Consider the following 18,236-nt stretch of genomic DNA (forward strand, 5'->3'; position numbering starts at 1 on the left):
TGTAAGGTAGCTGCATAAACCAATATTGGAAAATGCTATCTATAGATCTGAAATAAAATATTAAGGCGTTTGCAAATAATGTTGTTAGAAGGATGGTGCCTAGGTTGACACAAACATTTGTTTTCATGTGTATTAATCTGCATATAGATAGAAATAATTAGTGGTAAAGGTGTCTTTTAGCCTTGAGAGAAGTGATTGCTTTCTAGCCTTCTGCTAAATCCCAAGTCGTGATGGGTATCTGTCCTGCCCTACCTAACTTGGCAAGATAGTAATTAGCCCTTGCTGTTTTCCTGCTCCTGCTCACTATGTATGTTTTTGGTGCAGAGAAGTGTAGTGCCAAGAAATCCTGTAGTTGTTTATCCAGAGTTGGAATTTCTCTGTCATCTCCTCAGTTAGAACATGTCCTCATTGAAAAAAGAGCTGAGAGAAATTGTTTAAATTGCTCTAATTGCTTTTGTGTGAGAGACAGTGAATGACATGTCTTCAACTAGTATCATCTTTCTATGCTGATAATTATGCTAGAGCCTGAAGCTAGTAATTTGCCAGATTTTCCAATTTACTCCCAGTAGTTTTATACAAGTCAAGGCAAATTCACTTGATAGCATTTATAATTTCTTAGATTTATGTCAGACTGTTATGTTATCAGCGAGTCAAAATTTTCAGCTGTTGGTGTATCACAAAGTAAGCTAGATTGGAGAAACTACAATTATGTACATGGTCCCTCAAAAGGCTTATATTTTGCATGTAGCTTAGCAGACTGTTGAAAGGAGTCATCCTTTTTTGTACCCAAGCAATTACTTAAAGCATGGTTAGTTTTGGGGATGCCACAGCTTATATGAAATATCTAGGCTGCCATTCCAGACTTTATAGTATAAATATGTTCAAAATAATTTTTCTTAGGTCCTTTCTTCAAATGTGTTTTTCTGAGACTAGAACCAATGGAAGGGAGAGCTGGCAATAATGTCTTCATTTTATGCATAATATACAGTAGATGTTCCTAATAAAAGAACAAAAAAAGAACATTGTGTGTATGTTTTTATACATTGGGGTTTTTTAGACTTTTTAATGTAAAATTGTTATTTTTAGATTTTAAGTACTATTAGATTTGTTACCATGTATTGTTTTTTATCACTGTTGTGAGCTGCCCCAAGTCTACAGAGAGGGGCAGCATACAAATCTAATAAATAATAATAAATAATAAAAAGTGATGCAGTGGCTCAGTGGCTAAGATGCCGAACTTCTTGATCAGAAAGTTGGTTCAGTTCAGTGGTTCAAATCCCTAGCGCTATGTAATGGAATGAGCTCCGGTTACTTGTCCCAGCTTCTGCCAACCTAGCAGTTCAAAAGCACATAAAAATGCAAGTAGAAAAATAGGGACCACCTTTGGTAAATAGTGTTGTGAGTGTTCCCTGTCAGCCTTTGGAAATGTCAGATTCAGAGGAGGGCGAAGACATAGAAACTGTCAATTACCCTGATTTAAGAGATGTGGAGGAGAATAGTGGTGATGAGAACTTAATAGAAAATCCATCAGATGATAGTATGCATAGTAGTACTTCTTCAGGTAAAGAATAGTCCTTGGTTAAGTGCCAAATTCAGAAGGTCAGAGAAAAAAAGGGACAAACCTGGGGGAAAGAGGTTTTGAAATGCTATTTCGAGTGTGTAAATTTATTAATTACCTCACATCCAGAATTTACTAGAAAAGACAGGTGCTTTTCAGCAAAGTGAAATAGACAAGATGGATGCTTTTGCCGTTTCTTCAGAGAAGTGAGTCCTTATATTTTATTAATTTTTTTATTTATTCTTTGTCCAATATACAATACATATGGAAGAGAATAGACATTAAGTAATATATATAAAGATAGAAAGTAAAAAAGAAGAGTATATATGATATAAGAGATACAGAGAGAATATATATATATATATATATATATATATATATATATATATATATATATATATATATATATATATATATATATTACAGTGGTACCTCATGATACGAACCCCTCATCATACAAACTTTTCGAGGTAGGAACCCAGGGTTCGGAATTTTTTTGCCTCTTCTTACGAACTTTTTTCACCTTACGAACCTGCCGCCGGCCACTGGGATGCCCCACCTCGAGACTTGAGTGATAATTTATATTGCATGAAAACTGTTTTTAAGTAGCGTGAACCTGACCCAGAGATAAGGAGATAAGTCGACACTCTGTTCCTTTGGAAAGAATTATGACTCTGTAGTTTTGCCTGTGAGTTTGGAATGCATTTTGCATGCCGGAGATGTATATTGATGAATTTCAATGTGGAAGAGAGTAAATAAAGAAGTGTTATTTTGAAAATTACAAGCCTGTAAAGTTCGTATTCTTGGAGCAGCCAGTCAGACCAGCACAAATAGGTAACTGCTTTCCATGCGCCTTTGGCATTAGTCATGCCAGCCACATGACCATGGAGACATCTTTGGACAGTGCTGGCTCTTCGGCTTACAAGTGGAGATGAGCACTGCCCCAAAAGCTGGAAATGACTAGCACACATGTGCAGGAGAACGTTTACCTAATAAAATAACTTTATGAACATTAAGATGCTTATGGAAGCCATACCTTTCAGAATTCACTAGGAAGAGAGAAAAAGAAAAAATGTACCATTGCGACATGCCAAAACATTATTCTGCATTTTTATCTCTTCCCCATCAATTTAATAGAAAACTAGATTAAGAGTAAGATAAATTAAAGGAAGCCACATTCCACCTACGAGACTCCTAGATAGAATATGACTTCCTTAAACTTACCTTAATCTTAGGGTGGAAAAAGAGTGACCGTTAGATTTTTAATTGTAAGGTCATTACTCAATTAATCTGCAACCAAACTGGTTAAATTAAATCTGAAAGGAAAACAAAACATGCAAACCTCTTCTTTAAGGTTACTTCCAAAAAGCAATGAGACCAGAGAGTGGTAGAAGAAAGTTAAAAAGTAAAAGAAAAGGGGCACTATCTTATGATAAAATGTAAATAGCTGCATACAAATCTAATAAATAATTCCATTTAAAAAAATTCTAAAGCATGCTGAGAATGAGACATCATCTTTGGCAGAAGAAAAAAATGATGGACAGTTTGTTGCTGCTGTTTAAGGAGGGGGGAATATTAATAAAGACTACCGTATGCTATGAAGTGGCACAGAACATCCCGTGGGGATCTGTTGGTCTCAGTTTGAAATAGCCGCGGATTTAAATGAAATCATTTCAACCTCATGCTCAATATAGTAGTTTGATTTCAGATCTAGGCTGGGGTTTTGATTTTAAATTCCTCTGCTTCTTGCTCAATGGAGAAAGCAAGTGATAATTATGCAATGGAAATCAGGTTCCAGGGAAGGAACCAAATATTACTTAGCACATACAAGCTTGAGATTTTAATGGAGCACAATTAGTGTTTTGTTGCTGCCATTTTGGACTGGTTCACCTGAATCAATGGTGGAAATTGCACCCCGCTTGCCAAATCGGCAGCGATGGCTGGCCGGCCATGCCCCCAAGCCAGTCCTCTGGTCACCACTCCATGGAAGCAGCTGTCAAAGAACCCTCTGAGCATGCACAGAAGTTTCTGCACATGTGCAGAGGATAATTTGCATGATGTGATTAGTGTGCAAGAAAGAGAGACACTTGCAAAACACGCACTTCTGACATGTGAAAGGGAGGGAAAGTAGAACCCACCCCTGAGCAGAATAGTTATGTCTTGGTTTTAATTGGATTTCCAGCACTATCACATTTTCCCCCCATGAGGAAAATGAATCTTTTGCAGCATAGTAATGTTTACATGCTGTTTCTTAAGGTTGTGTGATAATTGGTTAGGTTTATCAGAAGCCTTTCACGTTTCCAATCCTCATTGTTCAGCATAAACGTATAGTCACACATGCATAAACATGCACAATCCAATACAAGAGATTAGATGGCTTTTTATTTTTTTTGGGAAAAGTATGACAGCCCATTTTTATAATTTAGAATTATGAAAAGGGGATTTGGCAATAGGGGATTCTGAATCATTGATGATAGATGAATATTGCCTTCTGGTTTATAGGCAGCATAACTTAAGTACCAGCTGCCTCAGAAAGGAGGCTATTATCCTTCAGCCCCACTTCTGAACATACATTCTTCATCCAGCTAAACTCTTCGTATTCCTGCCTCTTGTTGTGTAATGCTTGCAGTGCAAATAAAGTCATAAACTCAAGTATACTGTAACAGAGTTTAACAACTGAAAAAGCCAAACAGCAGGGAGTTCAGAAGAAGGCTAGTGAATTGTTATAAACAAGGGTACATTTGAGCTTTTGAGCTTTTTGCAATTGGCAATTCTGAATTAAGTTACAAATCTGCCTATAAATGAACCACAAGTCATAGGACAACGTTTTAAACTTCATTCAAAGAAAGGTTGGAATATAAGCTTTTTTAAAAAAACAACAACAACCTGATTTGGTAGAAATTTGGGTTCTTTTTGCTTACTATCCAAATAATGAAGAGATGATTTACCAGAAATAACCAGAATGGTGACTACTATTAGATTATTTTTGTGCTGGCTGATATACCTTAAGATTAGGGTTCATTCATCATTGGCAACCTTCAGTCTTGAAAGACTATGGCAGTGATGGCAAGTCCACGAAGAGGGGCGGCATACAGATCTAATAAATTATTATTATTATTATTTTCCCTCTCTTTCTCATAGAAACATAGAAACATAGAATACTGATGGCAGGAAAAGACCTCATGGTCCATCTAGTCTGCCCTTATACTATTTCCTGTATTTTATCTTACAATGGATATATTCTCCCTCCTTTTCCCTCATGGATTCACAGAGGCAGGTTCTATAGGTAAGCAGGGATATGAAATCTGTTTCTCTAGACAAACCCAATTTATATTTCTCTACACACATTGGTTTTGATTAATTGGGTCTGGATGGGTGTCAACAGTCTCAAACTCAACCCTGATAAGACGGAGTGGCTGTGGGTTTTGCCTCCCAAGGACAATTCCATCTGTCCGTCCATTACCCTGAGGGGGGGAATTGTTGACCCCCTCAGAGAGGGTACGCAACTTGGGCGTCCTCCTCGATCCACAGCTTACATTAGAGAACCATCTTTCAGCTGTGGCGAGGGGGGCGTTTGCCCAGGTTCGCCGGGTGCACCAGTTGCGCCCCTACCTAGACTTGGAGTCACTGATCACAGTCACTCATGCCCTCATCACCTCGAGGTTCCGCTATTGTACCACTCTCTACATGGGGCTACCTTTGAAGAGTGTTCGGAAACTTCAGATCATGCAGAATGCAGCTGCGAAAGCAATTATGGACTTACCTAGCTATGCCCATGTTACACCAACACTCCACAGTGTGCATTGGTTGCCGATCAGTTTCCCATCACAATTCAAAGTGTTGGTTATGACATATAAAGACCTTCATGGCATCGGACCAGAATATCTCCGGGACTGCCTTCTGCCGCATGAATCCAAGTGACCAGTTAGGTCCCACAGAATGGGCCTTCTCCGGCTCCCGTCGACTAAACAATGTCGTCTGGTGGGACCCAGGGGGAGAGCCTTCTCTGTGGTGGCCCTGACCCTCTGGAACCAGCTCCCTCTGGAGATTAGGATTGCCCCCACCCTCCTTGTCTTTCGAAAACCTCTTAAAACCCACCTCTGCCGTCAGGCATGGGGAAAATGAGCTATGTCCCCTGGCCTATATAGTTTATGCATGGTATGTTTGTGTGGATGTATTGTTTTAAATAAGGGTTTTTAGATATTTTAATTATTACATTTCCCATTGTATATTGTTTTGTATTATTGCTGTGAGCCGCCCCGAGTCTGCGGAGAGGGGTGGCATACAAATGTAATAAATGAAATGAAATTATTATTATTATTATTATTATTATTATTATTATTATTATTACTACTACTATTATTATTACTACTATTATTATTACTACTATTACTACTATTACTACTATTACTACTATTACTACTATTACTACTACTACTACTACTACTACTACTATTACTATTACTATTACTATTACTATTACTATTACTATTATATGGGTGCCACAGGTGGCATGTGGAGCCATATCTCCTGGCACAGAACAGTTGCCCTAGCTGAGCTCCAATATGCATGTATTTGCTGGCTAGCTGCTTTTTGGCTTGCACAGAGGTTCTAGGACGGTGCTTTTGGCTTCTAGGGAGCCTCCGGGGTGTTCTGTCTGGGTCCCCCCAGACGCCAGCACCAACCAAAAAGAGTATCCAGACACACTGGTAAAAAGCAAAGGCAGTTTATATAATTCAAAGCAAACACAGGTAACAAAAACTGTCCTTACAGTCAGGAACACTATGAAGCTTCACAGAGGTTTCACGAAGGCCAGGCAATAAAACAGGATTCTTGCTGGCAAAAACAACGCTGGAGATAATAAAACCCACGCCTCCCCCAAGTCTTCCAGACTTCTAGGCCACAAGCCAAGATCAGAGACGCTGAGAATCGAAGCAAGGTCACAGGACTCCTAGTTGATAACTCTCCACAAGACTGTAAGGGCGGGCCTGCCTTTTCAACCCTGCTGAGGAGAACCACACCCAAACCCAGCTGTTGCCAATTCAGGGATGGAAATACCTTTCTAATTGGCCCCGTCTTTGAGCTGCACGTCGCTGCCTCATGTCTATTATAGCCTGTGCGTCTTCATCCAATGAATCCAGGCTGCTAGCTGGGGAGAGCCCCCCCCCCCCGGGGTCTCAAGCTGCTCTCCCTCCTCCTCTTCCTGACGTTCCTCTCCCCTGTCTGCCTGATCCTCCCCCTCCTGTTCACTGTCCTCCTCCTCTGGGCATGGATCCGGCAGAGATCCAGCCGGTCCCTGAGGAGCCTCAGGCTGAATCACAACACGGGGGAGGGTGTTTTTACTCTCCCTTGGCTCCAGAAAGTCTTTGGACCCTGGGGAGGGTAAAACACGAGCCCACTGGGCCCACTAGAAACAGGCCATTTCCAGCCTCCAGAGGTCCTCCAGGGAAGGGGGGGAAAGCTGTTTTCACCCTCCTCAGCCATTGAATTATGTGTGTGGGCATGCCCGCACACTGTTTCAGCACCTGAGGAAAAAAAGGTTTGCCATCACTGGACTATGGTATCATGCTCTGGAAAGAGTTCCTAGAATAGCATCTAGTGTGGCTAAAAAGGCCAATTCAAGGGTGGCAATCCCTTCCACACTGAGCACAGAACCATTCTGTCCCCTGCCTGGCCCCCCAGATTGCACTGGTTCCAGAGCCGTCTCTTTGCTTCAGCCTGCCGAACAAGTTAGAGTTAGGCTTAATCAAAACCAATGTGTGTAGAGAATTATAAATTGGGTTTGTCTAGAGAAACAGATTTCATATCCCTGCTTACCTATAGAACTTGCCTCTGTGAATCCATGAGGGAAAAGGAGGGAGAAAGAGAGGGAAAAGAATATATGAGAAATATTAAATTACTTTTCTGAGTTCCTTGAGGGTGAAAAAGCGAATACGCTCAATGCTATGTGCAGAGCTGTTCTTTCACTCTTGTACTTTACCAGGAAGTGATTTTGAGTGGAGCGTATTTCCTCATAGGCTATACTCAAATCCTTTCCAGGAGGAACAAGAAAAACAAGAACAGACTCTGTTGACATCCTGGCTTTACGAGTAGGCACATGAAATCAGTTGAGAATACCTACTGTATTTTTTGGAGTATAAGACGCACCAGGGTATAAGACTCACGTTTTGGGGGGAGGAAAACAAGGAAAAAAGACTTCTGTCTCCGAGCAATTTGCCAAACAGCAAATGGCAAACAGCAGAGATGATATACACTGTTTTCTGTGTATTTCTGTGCATGTGTGCCTGACCCATAGAAATAGCAAAGAATTGGATAAATGTACATTATGGCAGTATATTAATCCCAGAAAGTTTTCCTAAATGTAATCACACTGACTCCTCCCAATTATTTAAATAGATCTTCTCCAAACATGACTAAGTCAGGGTTTAACTCAGCTGCCTTATTTTAATACTAACACTTAATACTAAAACCAGACATTTCAGGTTATACTTTTACAGATCTTTAATATTGATGTGGCTTTCTAGAAGTATTGTTTCCTATTTAAAAGAAGATATAATAGCACTGGGACTCTTCAGATCAAGCATTTATTTTAAAAAGCTTCTTTATTTTGTTAAGTTGTCCAGAACAATAATAAAGTAGTCTTAAAAAAATAAGTCTAATAATTTGAACATTCTTACCTCCTTGCAGCAAAAAACAAATAGCCAGTTTCAGCCTTTGCCTCTCCCTGCAGCAATTTGCCTCTGTGCAGTTTTAGTTTCACTTTCATTTTAGTAGGTGGGCTTGGCGGCAATGTCAATCAATCAGCTGAGTGTCAGGAGGCAGATAATCAGTGGCTTGTGCTAATCAGGCTCTGCTGCTGTTTGCTGCAAAGAAGTAAATTGCTGGCAGGCAGAGGCCAAAGAGTGGGGGTGGATGGGTGGGGCTAATTCGGTGTATAAGACGCACCCAGGTTTTCACCCTTTTGGGAAGGTTTAAAAGATGTGTCTTATATTCTGAAAAATACATATCTATTTCAGTGGATTCTCCCATTGCCAAGAAACCTGAAAAATCAGTGTCTAGAGCCCAAAGAGAGGGATAATCTGATAAGTCTTAGAAGACTTACAAACTGAGGCAGACACATTTGGAAGGCTAACATGTTTATTCAGCTTAATTAACAATTGCTAACAGTGAAAGCACTAGCCTATCAGCTAAACGTGGCACACTCTGGCTAACAGAGCAGCAAAGTCGGCACCTTTGACAGCTCTTTATATAGTTGCACCAGAATGGTAGCAACCAATCAGATTTATTTATTTATTTATTTATTTATTTATTTATTTATTTATTTATTTATTTATTTATTTATTTATTTATTTATTTATTTATTTATTTATTTATTTATTTATTTATTTATTTATTTATTATTTAGATTTGTATGCCGCCCCTCTCTGAAGACTGGCATTAACGAAAGACCTGAGGGAAGTTTGGATACAGCATAACCATAGTGAACTCCAGAGTCCACTAGAAGCCAGTCAGCCCCCCAAAATACTTAAATGCATAGTGCTTTAAATAATTTGAATGGTCTGATTTGTGCCAGAAATGCTTGAAAACACCACTTTACAACTGAAACAGCAAAAGAGAAGTCCATGCTGCATTTTTGATGGATCAGGAGTGATCTGAAGATGACATCATCGATTTATGTCTTTAAATACTATTGCCAAGTGTGTCTCCCTAACCTAATTAATATTAGGATAAGTGTATTGCAGTGCTTCAGTAAAGCCAGGTAAGGATTCCCTGGAGTCTAGTCTCAGTTGCTTATAAAAATGTTCTTTTGGCTATCTTGACTCTTGATTCAGTTTTTCCATAACACTGAGAATACATAAGAGATGTTTTGTCTGGGAATTTTCATTTTAGTTTAAAAATGTACACTTTCTCTGGAGAGATATTGTAGAGCTATTGCTGAAAATACAATGTTATTATGAAACAGGCTTTAAGTACATCTTCCTACTGTGTATTATATTACATTGCTTTAACAATATTTCTAAATATTGCAGTCAATACTGCTACAAACTACATTTTTACTTTTAGTAAAAAAAAAAGTAGTACTTTGCCTTAAATTTCACTTTATACTCTACTAATAAAAGTTATTTGTTGGTGCTTCAGCATCAGTATTGCTGGAATATCAATTTCTGAAGTATTACACTATGATATCAAGTGTTCTTCTGGATTGTAGCACTTAAATGTTGAGGGCATATAGCTTAGTTTTTAAATTAATTTAAACAAGAATCCTTTAGAATACTCATGACTGTATAATGATGGTATTGTTTTTCCTATTAAAGGTACCAAAAGAAAAAAAAATTGAAACTGTTGTTTTCCCCTCAACTTTTTGCAGGTTTGTTATAAGCCAGATATTTATTTGTTTGTTTGTTTGTTTGTTTGTTGCATTTATATGCAATAAATATTCTCTTTTTCCACATTTATTTATTTATTTGTTTGTTTGTTTGTTTGTTTGTTTATTAGATTTGTATGCCACCCCTCTCCATAGACTCAGGGGGGCTAACAACAATAATAAAATAACATATAACAAATCTAATATTTAAAATAACTAAAAACCTTTATTAAAAACCAAACATACACACAAATATACCATGCATAAATTGTATAGGCCTGGGGGGAATGAATATCTCAATTCCCCCATGCCTGACGACAGAGGTGGGTATTAAGGAGCTTATGAAAGGCAAGGAGGGTGGGGGCAATTCTGATCTCTGGGGGGAGCTGATTCCAGAGGGTCAGGGCCACCACAGAGAAGGCTCTTCCCTTGGGTCCCACCAAATGACACTTTTAGTCGACGGGACCCAGAGAAGGCCAACTCTGTGGGACCTAACTGGTCGCTGGGATTCGTGTGGCAGAAGGCAGTCCCATAGATATTCTGGTCCGATGCCATGAAGGGCTTTATAGGTCATAATCAACACTTTGAATTGTGACCGGAAACTGATTGGCAACCAATGCAGACTGCAGAGTCTGCAGCATTGACAATCTCCTGGACCCAGTTCCGTGTCACCTCCCTGCTGGCCGAGACCAGCCAGGAGGAACACGGATCCAGTAAGCAGGTGGTGAAACTCACAGCTCCAATGGCCTTGTCCACTTCATCAGGTGTCACCAGATCAAACTCTTCCCAGACAGATGGACAAGTACAGGTCCCAGTCACCTTGACTGACTCGTTGTCAGTCAACTCTGTTATCCAATCAGAGTCGAGGTCCGCCCGGATCCGAGCGATTTTATCAGCAAAAAATGTGTTAAAATCCTCAGCACTACTCTGTAAGGGCTCCCCAACTCCTCCCTGGTTAAGAAGTGAGCGGATCACCCTAAACAGAGTGGCCAGACGGGATTCCGTTGATGCAATCAAGGCGGCATGATACGCGCATCTTGCCGCCTTGAGCGCCACTTTGTACGTCTTAATATGAGCTCTTACATGTGTTTGATCGTATTCGGACTTACTCTTCCTCCATTGCTTCTCTAGACGTCTCTTCTGGCATTTCAACTCCCGGAGCTCCTCATTGAGCCATGGAGCTCTATGGGGTCTAATGATGCAGAAAGGTTGCAACGGTGCAATCCGGTCAAGAGCCTCCGCTGCAGCCTTGTTCCAGGCCTCAGCAAGAGACTCTGCTGAACTGTGGACGAGTGCATCTGGAATAACCCCAAGCGCCATCTGAAAGCCACAAGTCATGACTTCTGTGATTTAAAAATCTATCCCTCTTGGTATTGGATTAAAACTGGTATCTGTCTATAACTCATTTTTTTCTGAAATCACTGAACTCTTCTGTTAGTTATTTTAGTTTAGTTTAGTTCAGTGGCATTAGTGTTATATGTAACTGTATGGTCTTTTTCCCACAGTAGCTAGTAAAATAGCTTTACTACCACATTCTTCTCTTCTCTTTATCAGTCACAAATATAAAGTCTTGCTTCCAATGCTATCTGTGTTGCAGACTGTTTATGTTGAGGTAAAAGACTACAAATGTGGGTACTAGTCTCTCCATGTTGCTTATTATCTCTTTAGAGCAGTGTTTCTTAACCTTGGCCGCTGGAAGATGTGTGGACTTCAACTCCCAGAATTCCCCAGCCAGCAGAGCTTGCTGGGGAATTCTGGGAGTTGAAGTCCACACATCTTCCAGTGGCCAAGTTTGAGAAACACTGCTTTAGAGCATTACTCTCTCTCTCTCTCCATATGTTCTGGTTTGTAATGAATAAGAACAAGTGGCATTATTTATTAAATAACAATTTCAGAGCAGTACAGTAGACATGGCTATTTTTTAGCAGTAGAAATGATATGGCTAAAAGCGATATTAAGACATTTCATTAAAAATCTAGTAGATGATAGATGGATGAGAGAGAGGAACAGAAAAGAGAGAGGGGGAGATTTTAAACATTTGGTCAATTTTCTTGTAATAAAAAAGCGGATAGTTGAATAATGACAGGTATGAGCCAGTTTGATACTATGTAGGCTGTCAAGATGAGACCATTTTCAGCTTACATTTATTTTTATTCACTTGTAGATTCCTCCCCCCCTCTCTCTATCCCTCCCTCTTCATGTGTTCTGGTTTATTTACTGACCCCTCACATCCTGGATACAAATTGTTTCAACTCCTACCCTCAAAACATCGCTACAGAGCACTGCACACCAAGACAACTAGACACAAGAACAGTTTTTTTCCTAACGCCATCACTCTACTAAACAAATAATTCCCTCAACACTGTGACTTTCTACTAAATCTGCACTTCTATTCTACTAGTTTTTCCTCATCATTCCTATCACCCATTTCCTCCCATGTTGACTGTATGACTGTAACTTGTTGCTTATATCCTAAGATTGTTATTAATATTGCTTCTTCATTGCTTATTTGACCCCTATGACAATCATTAAGTGTTGTACCATATGATTCTTGACAAATGTATATTTTATTTTATGTACGCTGAGAGCATATGCACCAAGACAAATTCCTTGTGTGTCCAATCACACTTGGCCAATAAAAAATTCTATTCTATTATGAATAAGAATAAGTGGCATTATTTATTAAATAACTACTTTAGAGCACTAGAGTAAGCTTACTGTTTTACTCTTGCTCTTCAACAGACCGTATGTTTTTCTTCATTTCTATTCCTCTTCTCCAATTCTGGCTTTATTTTCTGAACTGTGTGTATTGCATGTTCTAGTAAAATGGACTAACCCAGATTACATGGAGAGTTGAATCTGAGGGAACACAATTCATAACAGAGTTGAGACAGAAAGGTATCTCAGAAGTATTTTGGGTACCCACAAAATATTATTTTAAAAAATAAAATAAAAAACCCTTATCTGAGGGCCATTTGTGGCCCTACTCCCTCAACTGCCAACACATACTACAAATGTCCTGAATAGGCTTTGAATTCTGTCAATCTCGATTATTTTGCCTGTTTATGTAGAATCACCTTTACATGGAATGTTTCCATTTTAAAGGTGCTTTCTTGCTATTTTGAAGTAAAATGCAGCCATACAAAGTCTTAGGTGGAGCACACTGACTGGCTAAAATGATCTACGGCCAGTTTTTCTGGGTGTGTGATTTTGACAGAAGTTGGCACTGTATGATAAATAAGCAAGGCAAAGCAAATGCCATTCAGCCAAGTATCTAGTTGTGAAACCCAGCTGAGAGAAGGAGGGTGTACCAGGAAGGAATGCACATAACCTTGAATGCAAAGGTGGATTCCCCAGGCAGCTTATTGTTTCCTTTCACTTTGACATGAACCAAAATTGAAATGATGCAAGTCAGGCATAATACTGAGAAGTAAAGAGCCAAGCAAAGGAAGGAAAAGAGTTCAAGGTATTGTACTACTCAGGAACAGAGGGTGAAAATGGTGGTGTCGGTGGTGAACCAAGTGTCATGATGAAAGGTTGGGTTTTTCAATTGCTTGTTTAAGAGAGATTGGCGTTCTGTTATGCTTAAGAATGGTACTTATGTTCTCAACATTGTCACAAACTTATAGGATCGGTTGCAAAAGTTCCAGGATTGTATTCGATAACATTCTTTATCGAAAGATTCAGTGATACATTGAGGTTTCATTTAGGGTCACTTCCACATACAAAGAGTATGAAGATGAGTTAGATGGGTCTTTGGTAATCTTCTGTTTCTTTAATGACACAGAACAAGAAGATCACAAAAGAAAGAGTAGCGCTTCAGACTGTTCTGTGGTTCCTGACATTTCTAGAATTAAATTAAATTCAGGAGTGTCTTCAGGATACAATTAAACAACAAACATGGAGATGGCAACTGTGACAGTGCAATCAAAGCTCCACCTGTTTTTATATGTTTGTTTTAATCGTTCTGTGGCAGCTGCCAAGTTGACTTTTCTTGAGCACACTGCAGAATGTTTGTTTGTGATTCAGATACTGAAAAAACCAGGATATTCTCCGGAAGCTTTCCAAAGGTGAAAACAGAGAAGGGAAGAGAATATACTTTTGTGTCTGACTTCAGATAAGTTCTGCAGTAAAACATGCTGGTTTACTTTTTGATGTATTTTATATAGTGCAAGTGATAACATGGTTAAAAGTGACATTAAGACATTTCAGTAAAAATCTAGTAGATGATAGATGGATGAGAGAGAGAGAGAGAGAGAGAGAGAGAGAGAGAGAGAGAGAGAGAGATTTTAAACATTTGGTCAATTTTTCTTGTAATAAAAAAAGTGGCTAGTTGAATAATGACAGGTATAAGCCAGTTTGATGCTAGGTAGGCTGTCAAGATGAGACCATTTTCAGCTTACATTTATTTTTGCTCAATTTGTAGATTGCCTCTTCCCTAACTGGTGGTAATGTGCTTCTATTACTGTGAACATTGTGAAAGATTAAATGCAAATAATCCCCAGCACATCTCCGATAGCCATTAATTCTGGACACAGGAACACAAAAGAAAAACACAAACGCTTTACTGACCAGAGCAAAGTAATTCTGGCTGTATATTAAGCTTCCTTTTGCCTGCTTTATGCCCACAAGATGGTGCTGTGTTAATGCATATTGTTTTCTGTTGCACCGTTGCTAAATGGTTTCTTGAAATTGTTTTATTAGGATGGGTACATTATAACTTACTCCTTTAATATTTACTCACTACAAATTAAATCTCACTGAGTTCAGAAAGACATTATAACTTTCTGAGTTCAGGAAGGCTGGGACTAATGCAAAGCAAAGTGACCACGCCCGCACAAATATTTGGGGTCAGCTGGGAACAGCTTCCAAAATAATTGCAGAAGCCTTGGGGTGGGGATGGAACCGCTTTAATAATTTGAAGAGAAATGTTTCATTTGCACTACTGTAGGATTATGCACTGGGGTAAAATTCCGCAGGTTCTAGACAACCAGTAGCAGAAATTTTGAGTACAGTGCTCCCTCGATTTTCGCGGGGGATGCGTTCCGAGACCGCCCGTGAAAGTCGAATTTCCGCGAAGTAGAGATGTGGAAGTAAATACACTATTTTTGGCTATGAACAATATCACAAGCCTTCCATTAACACTTTAAAACCCTAAATTGCAATTTCCCATTCCCTTAGCAACCATTTAGATTATTACTCACCATGTTTATTTATTAAAGTTTATTAAAAAAAATATTTATTAAAGGCAGATGAAAGTTTGGCGATGACATATGACTTCATCAGGTGGGAAAAACCGTGGTATAGGGAAAAAAACCGTGAAGTATTTTTTAATTAATATTTTTGAAAAAAACGTGGTATAGACTTTTCGCAAAGTTCGAACCCGCAAAAATCGAAGGAACACTGTAGTTCAAAAAACCAGTAGCAGAAATTTTGAGTACAGTGTTCCCTCAATGTTCGCGGGGGATATGTTCCGAGACCGCCCGTGAAAGTTGAATTTCCGCAAAGTACAGATGTGGAAGTAAATACACTATTTTTGGCTATGAACAGTATCACAAGCCTTCCATTAACACTTTAAAACCCTAAATTGCAATTTCCCATTCCCTTAGCAACCATTTAGATTATTACTCACCATGTTTATTTATTAAAGTTTATTAAAAAAAATATTTATTAAAGGCAGATGAAAGTTTGGCGATGACATATGACATCATCAGGTGGGAAAAACCGTGGTATAGGGAAAAAAACCGTGAAGTATTTTTTAATTAATATTTTTGAAAAAAACGTAGTATAGACTTTTTGCAAAGTTTGAACCCGCAAAAATTGAAGGAACACTGTAGTTCAAAAAAACAGTAGTGGAAATTTTGAGTAGTTTAGAGAACTGGCAAATACCACATCTGGCTGGTCCCAGAGTGGGAAGGGAATGGAGATTTTACAGTAACCTTCCCCTGGAGTGGGGTCGGATTGGAGATTTTGGAGTATCCTTCTCCTGCCGCACCCACCAAGCCATGCCCACCAAGCCACACCCTACCCACCAAGCCACGCCCACAGAACTGGTAGTAAAAAATTTATTTCACCACTAATATGCACCTATTTGTATCCAAAGCAGAGTTTGTGGGGGAAGGTGTTGCTTCAGCTGCTGTCTGAACCCAGAAACAAGCTTACTGTAGTACCAAAGATGCCCTGTGCATCTTCCCCTCCAAAGTCTTCTTTCCATTATTGATGTGACTGGCTGCATATCACCATACTATTATTTGTGACAAAACACCTCTTTCAAAGGATCTTCACATAGCTATCATCTTGAATGGAAGACGGGTTCACACACAGAGAGAGAGAATTTGAGAAAAAAATCATTTGCCAGTATTCTATCTATCTCCATTTCCAGTACAAAATATGCATTTTTTCTTCATTTTTTTAGTGGGCTAAACTTAAGCCTGTAAAAAGAGATGCCTGAGAGAAACCCAAAATAGGAAAATCATATTTTGGTTTAATTTCCTTCAATGCAGCAGGTTAATTTATTGGGTTGTTTCAAATATTGAACTGTGCTATAAATGGATCTACTTCCATGTTTGGGGCCCTTATTATTCCCTATTTAAATAAATTATTCCCATTCCTAAGTGGTCTGTAAGGGGCATGCATAAGTACACCAACGTGCCTACCATCCCTGTCCTACTGTCCCCATTTATTCATATCCAAATTTTCAGTTCTCCGGTATTGTTTAGAAACTTAGGCTGTGCAACTGCTAAAACATATTAGAAATGCCAGCACATTATCACATAAGGCAAGATAGAGTTGTGGGCAATTTTCCTAGTTGTTAAAACAAAGTTATGCAATTAATTCACACATTACAGAAGTACCAGAAACATAATCCAGATCCGTATCATGGGCTCAGTAAAGCTGAAGGCTGTCAAATGCCCAGAACTGGTATGTTTGCATAGATTTCCTAGTTGTTTCATTAACACTTTCGCTTTCTCAAATCTGTTAATATTTATTAAGGGAAAGTAATAAAGAAAAGCGTGCCAAAGTCCAGTCTGAACTGTAGAGGCCACAGCCAACACTGTTCAACAATCATGAGCCAGACCTCAACCACAGCTGAGCCACTCAACGGCAAGACTGAAGAAAAGAGTTTTGCCTTTGGAGTTCCGGACATTGTTGTTGTCGTCATTTATTTCATCTTTGTCCTTGCTGTAGGAATATGGGTAAGTCCCCTGAATCAGGGGTCTCTAACTTTGGCAACTTTAAGACTTGTGGACTTCAACTCCCAGAATTCTTCAGCCAGCTTTATCTATCTATCTATCTATCTATCTATCTATCTATCTATCTATCTATCTATCTATCTATCTATCTATCTATCTATCTAATTGTTAGAGTTGAAATGGATCATGAAAGGTCATCAAGTCCAACCCCCTGCCTGAGCAGGAAACCCTATAGCATCCCAGCCAAATGGCAGTTCAATCTCCTCTTGAAAGTGTCCAGAGTTGGAGAGTTCACAACCCCCACAGGCAGGTTTTTCCACTGGTTGATCACTCTGACCATTAGAAAGTTCTTCCTTATTTCCAGGTTGAATCTCTCCTTGGTCAGCTTCCAGCCGTTGTTCCACATCTGGCTCTCTGGTGCTCTGGAGAATAGAGTGATCCCCTCCTCTCTGTGGAAACCCCTCATATACCTGTATACTGCTACCATGTCCCCTCTGGCCCTCCTTTTCTCTAGGCTATCCATGCCCAGTTCCAATCTCTCTTCGTAAGTCTTGGTTTCAAGTCCCCTAATCATTTTGGTTGCTCTTTTCTGCACCTTCTCCAGGGTTTCAATGTCTCTTTTGAAGTGTGGTGACCAGAATTGGATGCAGTACTCCAGATGTGGTCTGACCAGGGCGTAGTAGAGTGGTATTAATACTTCCCTGGTCTTGGAGTGTATTCCCTTGTTGATGCAGTTTAGGATTGTGTTGGCTTTTTTAGCCCCTGCTGCACATTGCTGGCTTTACTGAGGAATTCTGGGAGTTGAAGTCCGCAAGTCTTAACGTTGCCAGGGTTGGAGATCCCTGCCCTGGATAATGGACATTTTGGCAATTAGGGAAGCTCTGTCTGTCCGTTTGTCTCCTTTAGGTGGACAATAAAATGGCCCTTCAGAAAGTCACAGGCTTCTTGTTTCTGGTGGATTTTGTTTTGTGTCTGTTTATTTTGTTTTGCCTGATAGCTGTGTTAAGCTTGAGGCCCTAGCTTGGAAATAAATCATTCTCTTTGCAAAAGGGAGACTTCTTATTTATGTTATTTATTGTACTGACAACTGTTTAGTTTCACGGGTGAATTTATGCACCTT

The 18,236-nt window shown here is 39.4% G+C and overlaps 1 protein-coding gene across 1 annotated transcript in view; it reads left to right on the forward strand.

Annotated features, from left to right (window-relative positions):
- Positions 1-13,418: 13,418 nt before the first annotated feature.
- SLC5A9 (solute carrier family 5 member 9) overlaps positions 13,419-18,236 on the forward strand; it is a 54,704-nt gene continuing 49,886 nt past the window's right edge. Inside the window, exons 1-2 of the mRNA XM_070745843.1 lie at positions 13,419-13,459; positions 16,917-17,119. Coding sequence (XP_070601944.1) covers positions 13,450-13,459; positions 16,917-17,119 — 213 coding nt within the window. The 5' untranslated portion in view covers positions 13,419-13,449. The remainder of the gene's footprint in view (positions 13,460-16,916; positions 17,120-18,236) is intronic.

Source organism: Erythrolamprus reginae, chromosome 3 (genome assembly GCF_031021105.1).
Source record: "Erythrolamprus reginae isolate rEryReg1 chromosome 3, rEryReg1.hap1, whole genome shotgun sequence".
Lineage (NCBI taxonomy): Eukaryota > Metazoa > Chordata > Lepidosauria > Squamata > Dipsadidae > Erythrolamprus > Erythrolamprus reginae.